At 46.1% G+C, this 20,227-nt stretch overlaps 1 protein-coding gene across 1 annotated transcript in view; it reads right to left on the bottom strand.

Annotated features, from left to right (window-relative positions):
• TLN2 (talin 2) overlaps positions 1 to 20,227 on the bottom strand; it is a 442,622-nt gene that overhangs the window by 77,240 nt on the left and 345,155 nt on the right. The window contains exons 38-42 of the mRNA XM_061157289.1: positions 14,140 to 14,280; positions 13,532 to 13,713; positions 11,899 to 12,031; positions 9,364 to 9,465; positions 2,792 to 2,962 (exon numbers count right to left, since the gene is read on the bottom strand). Coding sequence (XP_061013272.1) covers positions 2,792 to 2,962; positions 9,364 to 9,465; positions 11,899 to 12,031; positions 13,532 to 13,713; positions 14,140 to 14,280 — 729 coding nt within the window. The remainder of the gene's footprint in view (positions 1 to 2,791; positions 2,963 to 9,363; positions 9,466 to 11,898; positions 12,032 to 13,531; positions 13,714 to 14,139; positions 14,281 to 20,227) is intronic.

Genomic DNA, 20,227 nt, shown 5'->3' with positions numbered 1-20,227 from the left:
TGATTCATTAACACTAGGCTCTGGGCCTGCCTCTTTTTAATTTTTTTCCTTGATAGATCAAAGTCACTGAAAACCATTCAACCACATTTTAACCACATTTCCTCTGCAAACAAGAACTATGACACCTAATACATACATATATACATCACCTAACACACAGCAAGTAACCCCTAGTGAATATTTGCCCAAAGAATAGCAATCCCCTTGATGCAAGGGGATTGAGTCTCTGCACTTGGCCTCTTAGGAAAGGGGCTGCAAGCCAAGGTGCAGTGTCCCAGGCTGCCTGTGACAGGCCTGGTGGAGTCAGCAGACAGCACGGGTGATTGCTATTGGTGAGAGGATCCACATCAAGTCCTGAGTTGCTGTCTCTCATCACACGTCTTAGTTCATCACCTGGTGCTTTAGGCCTTTCACTGAAAACTACCCCATGCTGGCCTCCAGCCACCACCTCTGATCGAAAGATGTCATTATCAAGCTTACAGTGCTGACTACAAATGCTCAACCGTGAATTTCCTTGGCAAAAAAACAGACTTCCACAAGGATCTCAGAACCCGCAGTCCCAGCAGATGTGCTAATATTGTAATCATGCAGAAGCATCCTAATTTGAGTTATTCTGCTGAGAATGAAACTCCCTCAGGTTAGGAGTGAAGATGTGGCATTAGGCAGCCCTGGAGAAAAGACAACCCAGAACTGGGTCTGGAAGGTCAGTCCTGGCTCCTCCAGTTCAGGAAGGGAGCAAAGTGGGTGGGCCTGACTCTGGGACACCTATCACTAACCTGTCACAGCCAAGAGGGCATTCTTGTTCTTTCTCTGCCCAGCACTTCCGCAACTAGACTTATTTTGCCAGAAGACTCAAAACAACTTGAGGGCCGAGACTGGCTCTCAATATTTTTAGCATCCCCAAAATTAGTCTCTTATGAGTTGCCAGATGCATGAGTGAAAAACTGAACATAGAGGATGCAAGTCAAAACATTATCCATGCTGTTTCCAGAATGGAGATTCTAGACTCTTGATGGGTTGTTATCATTCCATACTGCTCACAATAAAGCCCCAGCTCCTCCGGGTGGGGAGGAAGCCGGTCACAATTTAGCCCAGACTCCCTTCCCGTCCCATTGTCCCTACACTCTCCATGTCCCATACACACCAGCATGCACCTGTGTGCTCAGTTGGGTATGACTCCTTGCAACCCCATGAACTGTAGCCTGCCAGGCTCCTCTTGTCCATGGGATTCTCCAGGCAAGAATACTCGAATGGGTTGCCATTTCCTTCTCCAGGGGATCTTACAGACCCAGGGATCAAACCGAGTCTCTTTGTGTCTCCTGCATTGGCAGCTGAGTTCTTTACCACTGTGCCAGTGGGGAGGCCCAGGCCAAGTGCTAAAAAGATCACAATCCTTCTATAACTCTATCTATACCTTTGCAGATGCTGTTTCCTCTTCCTACTGTGGCTCTAGCTACCCTTATGTGTCAGGTAATTTCCTTTGGTTGAGACTCATCAGCCCTCCTCCCTGTCTCTCTCCTTGACCCTCCCAGCCCTGCTCCAGGCTGAGTCCGCCTGTGTTTCTATAGGGTGCAGGCTCAGCGCCCCCCACCCCCCACGCACCTCATCAGACATCTCAGGCAACTTAGCAGAGAGGTCAGCTTCCACATGTGTACAATGGGAACCACCTATGTCACAGAGTTTTTAATGAAGATTAAATAGGATGAGGGCATAAGATGTGGTAAATGACACAGAGTCAGCACTCAATAACTATTAACTCTGAGAACACTATTTGCGATTCTGACTCAGTCTAGAGTTTTCTCTGCTATACCACTTGACTCATTTGAAGATCCTAGAGATACAACAAAACACACCGAGAAATACATATGGATCCCTGGAGCTTGTAGGTCAGCATCCTACAGAAATCGTTCCAATAGTGTTCCCTCAAGTCAGCCTGCTTAGAAGACATTCGGATCAGATGACTTAATGGAGGAACCTGTTAGAACAAAACACGAGTGTAGTGGGAAGCCTCCACACCCTCTCCAGGTTCCAGAAACCTGAGGAAACTTAAGGTTCATGCTGGATTTACAAGTAAAATAATCACTTTGACAAAATCATTCCCAAGAGAAAAGAACATGCTGCCACCATCTCTGGCCACATAAGGTACCCGAGGGACACATCAGGCTGAAGAAATGTTCCACTTGCAAACCGGTGAGGGAGATTTTCATATTAAACTCCTGTCCCCAAGGCAACAGCAGCATATGCCACAGGCAACCGGGCACCATGCTATTCTTTGAATTTAACTACCAGGAATGGAAATGACACTTACTGGAAAACAACAGAGGTTTGCTTCATGTAAGCTGCGTGTCAACACCAAGTAGGTGCCCGGCTGGTATGGTTTTTATTCCTTCAATAACCACACAGTATATTTTTCTTTCCCAAGGACTCTTGCCTACACACGCCTGAGCTCTAGAGCCCATGAGCCTCAACTACTGACCCACACACTGCAGTTACTGAAGCCCATGAGCCTAGAGTCTGTGCTCTGCAACAAGAGAGGCCACCACAATCAAAAGTCCATGTCCGAGAACAAAGAGTAGTCCCTGCTCCCCAAAAGTAGAGAAAGCCCATGCGCAGCAAGAAGAGCCAACACCATCAAAAAATAATAATAAAATAACGATCACAAAATGGTTAATTAAAAAAAAAATGCCACCATCCAAAATGTGGAGGTGCCTTCCCTGGAGGGACATGATACAGAGGAACTTCTGGTGGCTCCTCAGTGTCCTAAGTGAGTCCTTAGCATCCTGAGTTGTACCTTGGGGTTTCCTCCGCCTTCCTTGGCCGCATACAGCATCTGCAGGGCAGACTCTGCGAGTGTCTTGGTCTGATCCAGCACCGTCATCTGCTGCTGATGGTCCAGAATCTTGGAGGCGACACCCACTGCAGCTAAGATCAAGGGCTCAAAGTAGCTCGCCAGCTGTGTCACCTTTCAAGACAAAACAAACAAACAAACACATACATGAGTCTCCTTTAGGGGTCCCACTGGTGAGGAGGGAGCTTCTAGGGTGACACAGTGATAAAGAACCCATTTGCCAAATCAGGAGATGCAGGGGCTGAGGGTTTGATTCCTGGGTTGGGAAGATCTCCTGGAGGAGGAAATGGCAACCCACTTCAGTCTACTTGCCTGGAAAATCCCATGAACAAGAGCCTAGTGGGCTGCAGCCCGTGGGTTTGCAAAGAGTCAGCCACGACTGAGCACAGCACCACCACTGGTGGGGCGGGGACTGGGGCAGAGACGGAACGAGTCGTAGGGAGAGGCAGGTCTGCTGGACTCCACTTTTGCTTTTCTCTATTGTACATCCAGTGTTAGGAACTACAGTCACCATGTTACATTTATCAGATCCTCAGACCTTATTCCTTGTCCAGCTTCAGTTTTGAGAGTACTTGTAATGAATGAACTCTTGCTTAGAAGTTCTCTGTCTATCTCTGATCATAGCAGAAGTGCTAAGAAATCTGTCCTGAGATCCAGAGTTAGGTGTGAGAATTTTACAAATCTTGCAAAGTTTTACAAAAAGTTTTAATTTCATGAATAGAAGAGCTTTTGAAAGAACCAAAGGTGAACAACTTACAAACTCAAAGGGAAGGGGGCTAGGAGTGGGGTAGGGGAGCAGGGAGGTGAGAAAAGCAGCCTTAGAGTAAAGGCACCCACAAAAGAATTTCAGAAAGTCAACCCACTGCCCTCCACCCCCAAGTATTTTGACCAAACCATGGATTTGGGGAAAAAGTTATTTCCCATCAATCAAAATGTTCTGTTTATGATGAACCCAACATGAGATAGATCATGGCATCTGGCTCCATCATTTCATGGCAAATAAAAGGGGAAAAAGTGGAAGCATTGACAGATTTTATTTTCTTGGGCTCCAAAAATCACTGCAGAAGGTGACTACAGCCATGAAATTAAAAAGACACTTGCTTCTTGGAAGGAAAGCTATGACAAACTTAGACAGCGTATTAAAAAGCAAAGATATCACTTTGCTGACAAAGGTCCATATAGTCAAAGCTATAGTTTTTCCAGTAGTCATGTATGAATGTGAGAGTGGGACCATAAAGAAAGTTGAACACTGAAGAATTGATGCTTTTGAAGTATGGTGTTGGAGAAGACTCTTGAGAGTCCTTTGCAAGGAAATCAAACCAGTCAATCCTAAAGGAAATCAACCCTGCATATTCACTGGAAGGACTGTTGCTGAGGCTGAAGCTCCCATACTTTGGCCACCTGATGTGAAGAGCTGACTTATTGGAAAAGACCCTGATGCTGGGAAAGATTGAGGGCAGGAGGAGAAGGGGACAGCAGAGGATGAGATGGTTAGATAGCATCACTAACTCAATGGATATGAACTTGAGCAAACTTCAGGAGATAGTAGAGGAGAGAGGAGCCTGGAGTGCTGCAATCCAGGGGGTCACAGAGTAGGACATGACTTACTGGTTGAACAACAAGTACATGGGAGAACAAAAAAAAGTCCATCAAGACAGTTAAGCATTGCTACAGCAGAGATCTGTCTCTAGTTGGTAACACTATTGATGGTGCACACAGTCATCCCTTGGTATCTGCAGGGGGTTCCAAGATCCCCATGAATACCAAAAATCTGAGGATGCTCACGTCTCTTATATGAAATGCTGTAGTGCAGTTGGCCCTCTGCACCTGTGGTTTTAGCATCTGTGGATACACGGGGCTGACTGTACATGCTCACCAAAGCTCACCATCTACCTAGCATCTGTAATATCAGATGTTAACAGTTTGCTGTACTTGCTTCAAATGCCATCATCTACTCCCACGCGGATAAAATATAAGCAGGGGGTGGTGGTGGTGGGGGCTGTGGCAAGATGAGGGTCCAAAATATGAATGTTCATTACAATAACACTGTGAGACTTCCCTGGTGGTCTAGCGGTTAAGACTCTGTCTTCCCAATGCAGGGGGCCTGGGTTCAATCCCTGACTGGGGAACTAAGATCCCACATGCTACAACTAAACCTACGTGCTGCAACTAGAGACGCCTGCACATCGCCAAGAAGAGCCTATGAGCCACAGTGAAGACCCAGCACAGCCAAAATAAATAAGCAAATAAAGTAAAATTATATATGTATATACATATATACATACATATATATATATATATAAAGCTAATAGTGAGATAAGACTATCAGCGAAAAACAAACACTTTCACTTTTCTATCCCCAGTTACAGTTATCTGACAAATAGGTTTCAAAGCACTTGAGCGGGGCTGCTCCTGGCCCTTATGGTGCTTTGTGTGAATTTTAAAGGGGCTCCCCATCCTCTGGGCAGACTGATTGATGCCGAGGCACGTGACTTGGCTGGATTTTGGCCCCCAGACTCCCTGCTTCAGGCAAAGACCTCTGTGTCAGGCCCAGTCTGCACGATCCTGGGCACAGTCCTGCATGTTTGCTTGGATTTCATCTCCACTTCCCCAGGAAGGGCACTGGTGTCACCGCCAAGAGCAGTGATGGGTCAGCAGGAGTCAGGGCTCAGGATGGGTCCTGTCAGTTCTAAAGGAGTCAAGATATTTAATGCACTAGAATCCAATATGTTTTCTAGATTAGTTTTACTCAGACAGGAAAGAATCTGCCTATAGTACAGGAACCCAGTTTTGATCCCTGGGTTGGGAAGATTCCTTGGAGAAGGGATAGGCTACCCACTCCAGTATTCTTGCCTGGAGAATTTCATGGGCAGAGAAGCCTGGCAGGTTAGAGTCCATGAGGTCACAAAAAGTCTGACATGACTGAGCGACTAACACGTATATTATCTTTAAAGTGCATTTTCGGGATTTCCCTGGTGGTCCAGTGGCTAAGACTCAAAGTAGGGCGCCTGGGTTCAATCCCTGGTCAGGGAACCAAATCCCACATGCTGCAACTAAAGATCCTGCATGCTGCAACTAAGACCTGGTGCAGGCCAAATCAATATATATATATATTTTAAAGTACATTTTTTCAATGCAACTATAAAATGCTGCGCGTTGAGCATAAGTGATCACAGCTAAACATGTGCCTGACTGCCTCAGGAAAGGAAGATGGCGGGGTGATAGGGAGTAAGCTATAGCTTCAAAGTCACTAGATTTGAATCCTCCCTACTGACTCTGTTTTAAGACATCTTAGGCAGGTTCCATCCTATTATTAATACTAAATTTTAGTTTTCTCCTTGGTAAAATGTAATAGCAGCAAGTTTCTTCAGGTTTCTCAGGGATTAAGTCAGCATAGGTAAAGGCCTTAGCACAGGCCTCCATGTAGTAAAGCAAGCACTAGGGGTCCTTATTCCTCACATATTGTGGGGCAAAGGTTTGAAAGGGATGGGATTTTTTTTTCTGTATTTAAGAAGTCTGGCAAGGACTTCAACACCTTCTGTTCTTAGAGACACGATACAATAGGAAACCTTCTTATGTGGGTTAGCACAGAAGTTAAAATAAAACAGAATTTTGAGTATTTGGTACATGATGTGAGTCCCTAGGCCTAGGGAAGGTGAGTGGGTTGAATGGTGACCCCTCCCAAAGGTATGTCCATGTCCAAACCCTGGAGCCTGTAAAGGTGATCTTACAAAGGAGTCTTTGCATGAATATTTAAGGATCTTAAGATGAGATCACTTTGCCAATAAAGATCCGTATAGTCAAAGCTATGGTGTTTCCAGTAGTCATGTATGGATGTGAGAGTTGGACCACAAAGAAGACTGAGTGCCAAAGAATTGATGTTTTCAAATTATGGTGCTGGAGAAGACCCTTGAGAGTCCCTTGGACTGCAAGGAGATCAAACCAGTCAATCCTAAAGGAAATCAACCCTTCATTGGAAAGACTGATGCTGGAGGTCCAATACTTTGTCCACCTGATGCAAAGATCTGACTCACTGAAAAAGATCCTGATGCTGGGAAAGACTGAGGGCAAAAGGAGAAGGAAGTGGCAGAGGATGAGATGGGTGGGTGGTATCACCAACTCAGTGGATATGAGTTTGAGCAAACTTTGGGAGCTAGTGAAGGACAGGGAAGCCTGGTGTGCTGCAGTTCATGGAGTGACTGAACAACAACAGCAACAAAGATGAGATCATTCTGGATTTCTTGGGTGGGCCCCAAACCTGATGACAAGTGTCCTTAGAAGAGACAGAAAAAGGGAAGGCAGAAAAGTAGGGAAAAAAAGTGACCAGGGAGAGAGACTAGCCAAGATTCAGTCAAGGAAGGCCAAGAACCACCACCAGCTAGAAGCTGCAAAGAGCAGACTCTCCCCAGAGCCTGCAGAAAACAAGGTGTGGCCCTGCCAACACCCTGATTTTGGGCTTCTGGAGTCCAGAGCAGTGAGAGATTAAATATCTCTTGTTTTAAGCTCCCCAGTTTGTGGTACTTTGTCACAGCAGCTGTGGGAAACCAATCCAGGTGGGGTCTGAGAATCTGCCTTTATCACTCCCAAGTGGTACCGTAGCTGCTGAATTGGGGCCCCGCATGAGCACCTCCATGAAACACTGGAACCAGGTGGGTATTAACCATCAGCCCATGATCCCTGTGGACCAAGGGCTCCTAGGCTACCATTGTCCAGAACTCCCTTTCAGAAGATGAGTCTTGTTTAGCCAAGGGGCCAAGAATCAATTGATAACTCAAGTGACACAAGTAAGTTTTCTTCTCAGGCCACCCACTGGCAGAGGAATTAACCTTCCACACAAACAACATATTGGCAGGGACAAAGATGTTACCTTGGAAGTCTAGAAATATTTTCTTATGAGATTCCTACTGGCATCAAAAGCAGCTGTTGGGGACTTTCCTGGTGGCCCAGCGGTTAAGAATCCACCTACCAAGGGAGGGGACACAGGTTCAATTCCTGGTCCTGGAAGATTCCATGTGCCACCGCAGTAGCTAAGCCCACAGTTACTGAGCCTGCATGCTCTAGAGCCCATGCTCCGCAACGAGAAGATACCACAATGAGAAGCCTGTGAACCTAGAGAAAGCCTATGCTCTGCAATGAAGACCCAGCACAGCCAGAAAATAAAATAAATGAGTTAAATAAAAGTAACTGCTGAAACAAAATTTGGTATCTCTGCCAAACTTACTCTGCCCACAGTAGTCACATACACTGTACACCAGCCTCCAGGTCTGTCCTTCCACCCTCAACACCATTTCGCACCAGTGGACAAGCCCTTTCTTTTCATAAAGGGGCTCAGTTGAGAAATGAAATTGGCCACACTTGAAATGGCAGAGAGACACTGGCCATTTTAAATCTCAAACACCTCTCCTTAGAACCAGCAGGAAGCTTAGTAGGCCCTTAGGTAATTTGAAAAAGCAGGAATATTGATTTTTTAAAATCAATACCTGCAAAGACAATTTCGGCTGCTGGATTTCTTGATCTGCACATTGGTACTGATGGTGGCACTGATAAATACTAGGAAACCCTGCGGGTTGTTAAAAATCCAATGTCTGTCCTCTCTCTGCCAAGGCACAGGCTGCTTGATGAGCCAATGCTCCCTGAAGGATCTGCAAAATGACCCCAAACAGGCAAAGCGTTATGCAGTGCCTGAAACCATGTGGGTTTGAGTGCTCAGTTGAAGGGCTGACAGAGTGGCCACACAGAGGTTTTAGCCATCGAGGGTGAAGTCTGAAAGTCTGCTTTGCTTCCGCATGTCTGAAAATGGACACAACACCAGAAACCATGGAGGAACACTGTGTCCTAAACACACTGGAAGGAGGCTGGTGAGCCAGGGCAAAAAAATGGCAGACACCAGTCCAGGAATGCCAAGTCCAGTCTCTGGTTTGTCCCAGGGAAGATCAAGAGCAAGAAGTGACTGTAAATGCCTTGTTGGCTACAAAGTCTGACCATGTGCTAAGTGCTAAGTTGCACTTGCTAAGCGATAAGTGCTTCAGTTGTCTGACTCTTTGTGACCACATGGAGTTGCTTCAGTCATGTCTGACTCTTTGCGACTGTGTGGATTGTAGCCTGCAAGGCTCCTCTGTCCATTGGATTTCCCAGGCAAGAATACTGGAGTGGGTTGTCATTTCCTACTCCAGAGGATCTTCCCGACCCAGGGATTGAGCTTGAGGCTCCTGTGTCTCCTGCATTGGCAGGCAGGTTCTTTACCACTAGCGCCACCTGGGAAGCCTCAGAAAAATTTCCCTGCAGTTTTTGTCTCAACGCTAAGTGAAAAGAGATCCTTGAGGGGGTCATTTTTGGAGAGGCGGTTGAGGAACGTTGAGTGGTCTTTTCTTTAATGTAGGCCAGCACTGACTTGGCTCTAACACCGGCCAAGAGCCTTTGAGGAACAAGAGCAACAGAATCAATATCCTCTCTCCCCTACCCCTGCCTCCTTCTCGCACACTCTCAGCAGGGTCCCCACGCCCAATGCCTGTTACCTTATGTCCCAGTTGAGCTGCTTCTCCCCGAGCCGCTGTGGCAATGGGATCGATAAGGTGTCCGATTTCCTGGACCACTGAAGTCAGCTGCTCCTGCAAGGCCTGATAAGGAGACAGATCTGTCAAGTTCACCCCACAACGGCTCCCCACGTAGTTGTACTGATTTAAAAAGGCCCATGTGAAAGATAAGGGAAGTCACAAGAAATGGATGTTAAAATGCCTGGGCGTACCCTTCAGCCACTGTTCCACTCTAGCCCTCCCAGGGACCCTCAGTTCCCCTGGGGTAGACCCCCCAGTTCTACCCATAAGGGGCATGAGGTGGGCCCTAGGAACCCTTTTGCTACTGGCTCCTCACTCCAAGCAGTCACAGTGACAACTGGTGCTAGTGGTATCTTTACTTTGGGTTATTCAGAATCATTACTGGAAAAGCAGAACTGTGGTGGCTTTCCAATAAGGGAAAACAACTATGTCCAAATGGAAGGGACTACCTTGGGGTCTGAGGGAATATTCAGGTTGCTGCATCCTCAGAACTAAGAACCCCTTAAGCAGGGAGTGGGGAAGAGGGTAACCTAAAAATGATATTGGCTTTTAAAGCAGGACTACTTCCCAGACACCACACCGTGAAAATTCGACGAGGTGCCCACTAGACTTAGGTCAGGCGCTCTATGCACTGTACTTGGTGATGTGGATACCACTGTTGAAAATGGCACCCTCAAGGCATTTCTTCTCAGGTTTAAGAGTTTAATTTCTCCAACCCAAAGAATTAAACTCGTGCTCTAAAGAGATGGGGCAAGATGTCTAGATGATTCTGAAGTGTGAAGGGGGTGAGGAATTCAAAGGTGCAGAGTGCTAACTGGTAGTAGGAAAGATCAGATCCCTTGGTAGGAATCTTCAATGGAGCTTTCCAAGACAGACAGGAATTCCAGGTCAGAATGCTGGGTGTTTTAGGTCTGCACATGCCAGCATGGAATGGGGTGATTCCTAACAAAGTGACAATGTTCTGCCTATCAGATAGGACATTTGGGCTACTCTCCCACCCAGCAATGCTGCACATGCGGTGGCGAGCTTTGAGCAGAGCTCCCTCAATGAGAGGAGCAACCTAACCCACAAGCTTGGAAACAAAATCCTGGGTAAAAAATTAAAAAAAGGAAAAAGAGCGATAGAGGTGGGTGGAAAGAAACCTCCACACTTTCAAGGGTCTTATTTAGCAAATTATTTCTGGTCTTCCCACTCATAATGTAACTGCAGTTAAGAATGTAAGAATATCCAGGCAAGGTTGTCTTGTTAAATTAAATATGGTATAAGTAGGAAGCACATGCAGATAAAAGGGAGGAATTTTCTTCCCAGGGAGGAAGTCAAGACAGAGGATATGCTTTGGAAGGATGGTGAAAGGATGGGAGTGCAAGAGGTGGGAGGGGTGTTCATCATCTCAGTTTCTTGCTCAGGGTGCTAGTTACAGGATGTGCTTAGTCAGTGGCAGTCTATGAAGCGGCACACATATGACAAGCAAAGAGTTTTATATGTTTACTCTACTTTAATAATAAGTTAACAATAATTCTAACATTCCATATGGAATGAGAATGGATACCCTTTCTTTCTTTCCTTGGAAATGGGGAAGATGGGTAAAGTTGGAGTGAAATAGTTCTATTAATAAAAATAACCAATTCCAACTCCAGCCCCTGCTTAGAGACAGGTCAAAATTCTTTTTTTTTTTTTTTTCCTATTCTTCGGCCATCCCACACGACATGTGGGATCTTAGTTCCCCAACCAGAGACTGAACCTGTGCCCCCTGCAGTGGAAGTGCAGTGTCTTAGCCACTGGACCACCAGGGAAGACCCCAAAGTTTACTGTTGATGAGCTCTGGGTCAGGAGGGAAACACCAGTCAATAGACCATCCATATTTATTAAGCACCTTGAGTGTCAGGCACTTTTACACAGGGGAAAAAAGTATGAATCAGGGGACTTTGTAATAAGTAATAGAAAAAACTCAAGGGAGCAAAGTAAGAAAGTCTATTCTCAACTTCAAAATAATGGGCAAGAGAGGGGAAAGTGGCTCTGACTAGAATATAAGAGGTCTCTCAATACTAGATATTGAGTAATAAGGGCAGAAACTTTGATCTCTGCATGCACAAAACACAGAGCATTGAATGCTGAATTTGCCCATTAGTCCAAAAAGCACATTGCTGAAATATGACAAGGAAGCACTCAAAGTTTACATGCTTAGGTCTGCTCTACTGAGGTGCTCAACTGAATATGGTAACTCCACTTACAGATACACTTTTATTTGACAATAATCATTTCCTCCCAGATTTCAGCCACAGTACACTTGTTCCTTCACCAAACCATTGTTCTCTGCTTCCCATATGCCCTACCCCCTCCCAAGAACTTTCCAGGCTGGTTCCAGGGGAAGATGGTCTAATGATGAAACTTTTGCATCAACAATGTGTTGGTATTATTCCCCCATTCCCAAAGCCTGGTGCTGGGACTCTTCAGTCCTTCCAGAGGCTTCTGGGCTGACCACACAGCCCCACATACCTCCACAGAGATGTCATCCCTCGTGGCCAAGCTCTGGCTGACGGCCGCCAGAGAGGCCTGCTCGATGTCCCGGATGCACCGGTTGATGCTGTCGATGGAGAAGTCACACTCTCTCTGTCCCGGGGCCTTGTCCCTAGAAGGGACAGGGCAAGTTGAACACAGGCTCTATGAAGTGCCAGTTCCACAACCTGCTCCAGCACTAGTGGGCCAGGAGCCCTTGTCTACTTTCTATCCCACTCCATTGCTTTAGCAAGTGAATCCCTGACCTTTGCTCAGCAATGCTTCTCTGCAGAACCTAGGCATTTCTTCATTTAACACTTGCGCTCAGTCTACTTATTTATGGTGGGAAGGGCAGGGTGCTGTCCTGCATCTCAGGCAGGTTGCCAGGCAAATGAAACAGTTTGGTATTGGATTCTCCATTCAGTGGCTTAAACATAGAAACATCATTTAAACAAAACAAAACAAAACAAAAATCAGTGCTATTTCCAGTGTAAATATACTATGCTCTCTACATTGCAAACTACTCACAAAGTCCTGGGCTATGGCAGGAGTTAAAATATTTAGTGGATCTTTCTTCGCAAGGCATTAAGAAAGTTGACGTAATCCTGAGTTTCAAAAGCAATTGAAAGACAAAATATAACTGAGGAAAGGGATGCAATTCCATACTGTGGGCTATTAACTTTGGTCAACTTAAAAAATGTTTTACCTACACGGGATAACTGTTCAGGTTCCTACTATCCCCAAGGAGTGTAGGAATGCCAAGAGTTACTGTAGGACCTAGAATATTATTTTTGTCTTATCAGCAAGGTAAGTTAACCATGAAGTGAAAGTGAAAGCTGCTCAGTCATGTCCAACTCTGCAACCCCTATGGACTATACAGTCCATGGAATTCTCCAGGCCAAAATACTGGAGTGGGTAGCCTTTTCCTTCTCCAGGGGATCTTCCCAACCCAGGGATCGAACCCAGGTCTCCCGCATTGCGGGCAGATTCTTTACCAGCTGAGCCACAAGGGACAAAAGTACAAAGTACAAAGTGAAGTCGCTCAGTCCTGTCCGACTCTTTTTGATCCCATGGACTGTGTCCTATGAGGCTCCTCCGTCCGTGGAATTTTCCAGGCAAGAGTACTGGAGTGCATTGTCATTGCCACAAGGGAAGCCCAAAGTTAACCATGAATCCTGCTAAATAAACAGTGGTGCTCTCTGCCTAAGCTCCTAGGTATAGACACTATGGTACAATGGTTAGAAGGACCGAGGCTAAAGATCTGAGGTCTTCAGGTCAAGGCTAAAGGTCTGATCCCCAATCAGACCTGGGGATGACCTTGGGAATGTTATCTAAATTTCTTTCTGAATTCTCTCATCAGGAAAAGGGAGATAATAGCAGCATCTACTTTACAAGGTTGTTATGATAAACATAAAATTAATACAGGTAAAATGCCTTGAATAGTATCTAACATATAACAAATACTTGTTAGTATTTGTATTATTGTGACAAGTGTTACCATTGGTCCCAAAGAGGTAAAGAAAAAAAATTATGACAATAATCAACAACATTGCTATTAAATAAAATTCCTGATGGGCTTATCCCCCTCCTGCCCTGTCAGATGCAGGCCACAATTTCTGCAGGAGACACTAACCTGATGGACGTGATGAGACTCTTGATAGAGTCAGACACGGTGTGGGAATGTCCGGCTAGCACAGACCAGGTGGGCGGGTCTTTGGGGTTGATGGCCAGTGAGCGGGCAGTGCGGATGAGGTGCGATGAGCTCTCCAGCATAGTCTTGGCTGAGACCAGGATTGGTTCCTGTGCCTGGGAGCCCTGGGACCAGAGAGCAGAAGTCAAGGGCAGGGCACACAGATTAAGTGAATGAATCTGACCCAGGAAGGTGGTGTTCTTTATCAAGACAGAGGGTAGGGAACCATGGAGGCTGGCTCACCTGGGGCCTGGATGGGGAGAACCTGGGGCTACGTCCAATCTTTAAGTGTCATTTTTGAGTTTGACGTATACCGAGAATCAGCCCCAAACCTATGTCCAGGTTATTCTCAACATATAAAACCAAGACATCACCTTTTGAGAGATATACCAACATAGTTTCATTAACTGCATGTGTCATCACTGACAAAATAACAGTGCCCTATGTATTGACAGAGAGGGGTTTTGGAATCGTTAACTGTTCATTCCATTCAGGGACACACAAAACTAGCCACAGACCTCAATGTTACTGTCGCTGTGAAGATTCCCTACCTCGGAGCTGATCTGGGCAGGAATGCTGACAAACTCAGGGTTGGAGGCGAATGCTGTCAAGTTCTCCACGGCTTCAATCAAGGGGGCGGTGGCAATGCGACACTTGTTGCGGTTGTCCTCGGAGAAGTCCCCATCCAGGGCCTGATGGGGGAAAACACAAATCACTCCCGGGCCACAGCAGTCACCGCCCAGTGAAAAGCTTTCATGGGAATACTCAAAAGGTCTGGTGAATTCATAAACAATGAATAAGAACTGACTAGCAGGATCTCTGCCATCAAGCAGAGTGGCTAAGTGAGCAATAATAAGGAATAAAGCTGAACATATGGCTCACAGGCCAGCCGACCTCACAGTCCATCAACTCCCTGCTCACATGAGTCAAAGGGTGCCCTGTTCTCCACTCCCCAGTCATGCTACCAAACCTTGCAGCTGAGTCACTTTCTTCCCTACTTTTGAAACTGTGTTTTGGCCCCTCCCTTTCCACTCCAATTAATTCTATTCCCTCTCAAACTATAAAAAGACAGCTTTTCACACTGTGTAGCACTTTGAACTTCTTCTAAGTTTACCCGGATGTCCCTGAATAACTGACAGAGGGAGGGCTTTTGTATCTGCCATTCTGAAATGAGCAAAATGGAGTGTAATGGAGAAAAAACAGAGCTATTTTAAACTAGAGTTTACTATTTTAAACTTTAAACTATTTTAAACTATTTTTAAACTATTTAAAAAACTAGAACTAATTTCCTAAAATATGGACAAGTCTCACACACGTAATATTTAGGTAAGGAGGTCGGACACGATATGATTCCATTTGTGCAAAGTACAAAGGCAGGTGAAACTAATTCTGAGTGCTGGCTGTCAGATCCCCCTTTGGAGCCAGTGAGACTAACGGAGCACAAAGTGGGCTTCTGGGGGCTGGCCATATTCTGTCTCTTCATCTGGCTGCAATTACTTAGGTGTGTTCAGCCTGGGAAAATTCACTGAACTCTACACACATGGATGTTTTGGTCTATGTATCTTATGCTTTCAAAGCTTATTTCTCCTTAAAATTAGCAGCATTAATACCATAGCCCTCTTCTCCTTTTGCCTTGGGCAGAAGATGAGATGGGTAAATAGTATCACCAACTCAATGGATGTGAATTTGAGTAAACTCTGGGAGATAGTAAAGGACAGAGAAGCCTGGTGTACTGCAGTTCATGGGGTTGCAAAGAGTTGGACGTGACTGAACAATAACAACATGACCAGAGCACTGAATGATTTATCACATCACTGATTAATAGCCTGCCTGGAAACCAATCCAGGAAAGCAGCCTGTGATGCATGCCAGGCCACCCCACAAAGGGTGAACACTTGGATCCAAAGTTCCCCAACCCTGGGCTCCACCTTCTCAAATCTAAGGCTGTTAGAACCAAGAGTCTGTGCTCCAGCGACAGCACTCCTGCCTCACAGTAAAGGGCTACATTTGAGAAGGCAATCATGTTTGTAGAATAACATACATTTCATTGTTAAATAACCAACTAAACTTTTAATGTATCCGTTATGAGCAGTATATAAAAGTCAGTTTAGACAATTAGTGAGTAAAAAGCCAGAGGCACCAGCATTATGAAATAAACCGGATCTGAGATGGGAATGTTTCTATTTTTCAACAGGGCAAGAGGAGGCAGACAGGGTTAGATTTAAAGGCTATTTGAATAACAACTATATTGCAATCAAGTCTTGGCAACTTGGGACAGTAATTATGCATCCACCATGCTCCTAATTTTCAGAGGAGTTCCCATAAGCCTGGTTAATTTAGTGTCTTTGCTAATACTGTGCAGAGCTTACCTCTGCTCATGCCCTTCTCCACCAGACAGGCACTGACCTTGACCCAACCTTGCCCATTCTGCGATTCTTCCAGGCCCAGTGGAACTCCAACGTGCCTGCTACTTACATTGATGGCTTCAATGCCGACTGCCACATGTACTCAGGAAGTTTTAAGTTAGCACCACCCGTTACCTGCCCTGCAGCACGGCACTGGTGATGGGGCAGTGAACAATCTCGGTGCTCTCATGATCTTACCATCACCATCACTGACTGCTTGAGGTCAGGCCCTTCCAGCTCAATGGAAGATGCCCAGCCTCTGGGCGGTGCCACTTATTCCTCCTGCTCTTGCCCTCTCTGCCCTCCTCCCATCCTCTTCTTTACTTTGGACAACGCCCTCAGTCTATTAGGAAGGCAGATTTCTGATCACGTCACCAACCCTCAGGTAAACGTATGAAAAATGACAGGATGATCACCCCAGGTGAATTCCAAGGAATGGTTTTTCTAATTGTGCAGTTTCATCAACCACATCAAGAGGATGATGAAAACATTTTTTTTTTTTTGAGCATGGGCCCTAAAATCACAAATCATGTGACCTATTGCAGTGCAAGGGCCGGACCCCGAATAGTAGGGCCTGTGGACTAGAATGCCAAGCTCCAATCTGGCACTGTTTTTCATTTTCAAGAGGGAAAAGCACCGAGCATCAGAAAGGATGGTTTGTTTACATGGAGAGTTATTTTACTTCTGAATGTGGCTTCCCCTCTGGGGATGGCTGAGACACCCCAGTAAACTGAATATTCAGATCTGGCTACAGGTAAATTTTAGGCAGGCATGACAGTTTTCGTACAGACATTCCCCGTCACATAATGTCTAGCACTCCAGCCATAACAAAAGGGTAAATCCACTGAGCCAAATGCACAGGCCCGACCAGGAGAAGGGCACTCTCCTCCCTGGGCCAGCAACTCTGAATTTTCTTATTCAGCAACATCTCACAGAGATGCGGGAGAAATCATTTATGTGTGCACAACAGAATCAAAGCTTCATGAATTTCAAGGGTTAGAAGGGATCTTGCTGCTGATGCTTAGTCGCTTCAGTTGTGCCCAATTCTGTGTGACCCTATGGACTGTAGCCCACCAGGATCCGCTGTAGATGGAATTCTCCAGGCAAGAGTACTGGAGTGGGTTGCCATTCCCTCCTCCAGGGGATCTTCCCAACTCAGGGATTGAACCCGGGTCTCCTGCATTGCAGGCAGATTCTTCACTGCTCAGCCACTAGGGAAGCCCCAGAAGGGATCTTAAAGATCACTTAATCCCAAAGCTCCAATGTTCCAGGTGACAAAACCAACACCTAGAAAGTGACATGCAAGGTTAAGCTCATGCCGCAAACCAGAATCCAAGCCCCCTGGCTCCCTTCCCTCCTACCGACCTTAGAAAAGGCAGCAAGAAAAGGCAGAAGGGGCCCAAGAGGGTTTTTTCTCCCTCCTTTTTATCTCAAGAAACCCACTTTACCAATTCAACCAAAAGGACGATCAAGAAAGCATACTTACAGCCGAGTTTAAACTGGTTAGTGAGAGCTGGACTTGGTATCTTTTGGACGCCCTGGAAGTGCTTCATGGCAAAACCCTGAGCTTCAACTCTGCTGTGAAAGGCAAGGCTGAGCTCTGGCTTCTCAGAGCAGCAGAAGCAGTTGTTGCACAACTTCTACTTGGCACCCAAACCTGAGTGACTGCACATTTAAAATAACATTCCATTCCCCACATCTGACTTGAGGCTAGGTAAGAAGCTGACGAAAGGGAGAAGCCGGCATGGGTGCATGTGGTGACCAGCAGGTAAATGACTCCCATGGTTAGGGGTCCGTGTGCTTCCAACTGGGCCGGCATCGAGAGCAGAGCCTGGTCAGGAGGAGGGTGCACACATTTATTCTTTCTGAGCCATGCTTTGGGATTGCAAAGAATGCCATCAGTAGAGATCTATGATTCCTGGGGGCAGACATTCTAATGGGCGCTGATAACCCACTGTGATGTAATCTGCTTCCTGCTCTCCAATGCCCCTCAAGGGAGGGGGAGGTTCCCCCCTTTCTTCAGGGCTAGAAAGGTGCGTGCTTAGGCATACCCTTGTGATTTAAAGGGAAAAATAAGGTTGACTAAGAAGTACAGAACTTAGAGTAAAATGCAGCCTTGATGGAAGCCATTTCAAGCATTTAGGGAATTAAATATTTATTTGTTCTGCTATTTGGCAGAATTCTTAACCATTCCTTGACTCAGGAAATCTATTCGATATGTAGTATGGTATGCTGTACTGAAAGGACCTTCATTTTCCTATTAGTAAATTAAAAACCAAGTTTATTGTCTTCAGCAAAGCCTGCCCCCTGATGGGAATTGAAAAGCCAAGCTCACTTCAGCAAGCTGAGGGGTGAGTGGGTCATTTCTCCTGCACTGCTACTGATTCCCGGAGTGCTGGCGGGGGAGGCGGCCTCCATCTCCCCCACGTTACAGCAGCCTGCAAGCACAGGCCTAGCTTTAAGGCCATCCCAAGAGCTCACTGGCTGTAGGGAGCTACAAAGAGGGCTTGCCACTGTGAGGAGAACCTGGAAAGGAGACGAGATCTTAAAGGAGACAGGTCAGAACTGAAAACCGAGGAGCGGGGGCAGGAAAGCAAGGCTTCCCAGAATTAGTAAAGAAGAGTTTCTCGCCTCCCCCCGCCCCCTCACCCTGGCCCATCTAAATGCAGCCTGTTTTTTGACAGTTGAAACGATTGGAAAATGACCAAGTGTTAATTAACTGAAGTAAATAAATTACACGGCAACAAACTATGATGTCACTACTTTTCAGTTCTGTTGCTGTCTTCCATCCCTGCATCTTCCCAAACTTGCACACAAGCACTCTAAACACACCCAGCGCTTTCTCCCCAGGCTGGTGAGAGGGGTTAGTCTCTCCATGGTATGTACTCTTCAGGCCAAGAGTGAGAGCGGGTTTGGGAAGAGCAGGGGATCTGGGTTGGAATTCCAATCGACTCCTTACTGGCTGAGTCACCCCAGGAAAGTTACCTAACTCCTGTAAAGATGGGGATGATAAGCACAGGCTGGTTGGTTGTGTGGCCTGAATGAGAGATCTATACAAAATATGGACCAGGCCTTGCTCAAATTAAATATTAAAAAACGTGAGCTTTCTTCATTTCTAATACCATAGATCATGATGGTCATTAAAGTGGGCTGCCACCAGGATCCTGGGGGCAGCTGGGCACGAGCTTTAATTTATTTATTCATCTTCAATCGATCTTATTATTGTCTTCAAATAGGTGCCTTTTACTTTTTTAAAAGGCTGTTTAAACAGCTGCACAACCTCTCCTCGGCTTCTGCTTGGCTCAGCCTGTTGACTAATTTCTCCACAAGATTAAATTGGCTTTGTGGACAGAAGAGTCTGGGTGGGCTAGAGTCCATAGGGTCGCAGAGTCGGACACAACTGAAGCGACTTGGCACGCAGGCACAGTGCAGACACGAGGTGTGTGGTGTCATATCCTCTGGAGGGAGTGGGTGGTGGGGGAGCCCCACTCCTCCAGGACTTGCCCAGCAACAAAGTAGCTCACCTCACCTCCACAACTGTGAACACCCTTTAGTAAAGTCAAGCCCTCTGACACCCCTCCCTCCGGCAGGTCTGGTTTGCATAGAACTGGCAGCTTGCCTCTAAGACAGTCTCCTTTGGAAGCTCTTTGCCTGGGGTCAACTGTCTAGACTGTGGTTGTCTTCCCACCTGGTCAGCTGCTTGCTCTCTGCTTGGTGTCCCACGTAGGGCAGACCAGGATTACAGTCTGATTGCCCAGATACAAACACTACAGCCCAGCTACTGCAACTGCCTCCTCACAGGGTACCCTGCCCTGCCACTCCCACCCCTGCACCTGTTTATGACCACGATCACAAAGATGAACTTGTTATCAACACGGGATAGTCTAAGAAGTTGATGCTCCATTGAAAACATTTAAATAACTATAAATGGAAGAGATATCATAGGCTAGTACAGATTTTCTTTTAAAAAAGATGAAAGAGATTTTCCCAGCAATCTCCCATTCCCTTCTTCTTCCACCTTATCTCTTAGTCCAGAGATGTTTAACAACCATGGTAGGGCCCCTCAAAACTGTCCCCCACCAAGCACATAGCTTACCCCTCCCTACATACTATGCAGAAGGTTCGTAGAGACCAAGGCTGTTGGTGTTTCCTAATAACTGTCCATCACCAATGAACTCCTCCTCAGTGACTGAAATCACGAGAACAAATGAGAAGTCGCCCCTCACTAGAAGGAA

Source organism: Dama dama, chromosome 12 (genome assembly GCF_033118175.1).
Source record: "Dama dama isolate Ldn47 chromosome 12, ASM3311817v1, whole genome shotgun sequence".
In the NCBI taxonomy this organism is placed as follows: Eukaryota; Metazoa; Chordata; class Mammalia; order Artiodactyla; family Cervidae; genus Dama; species Dama dama.
This window is presented reverse-complemented; position numbering and strand designations above follow the sequence as displayed.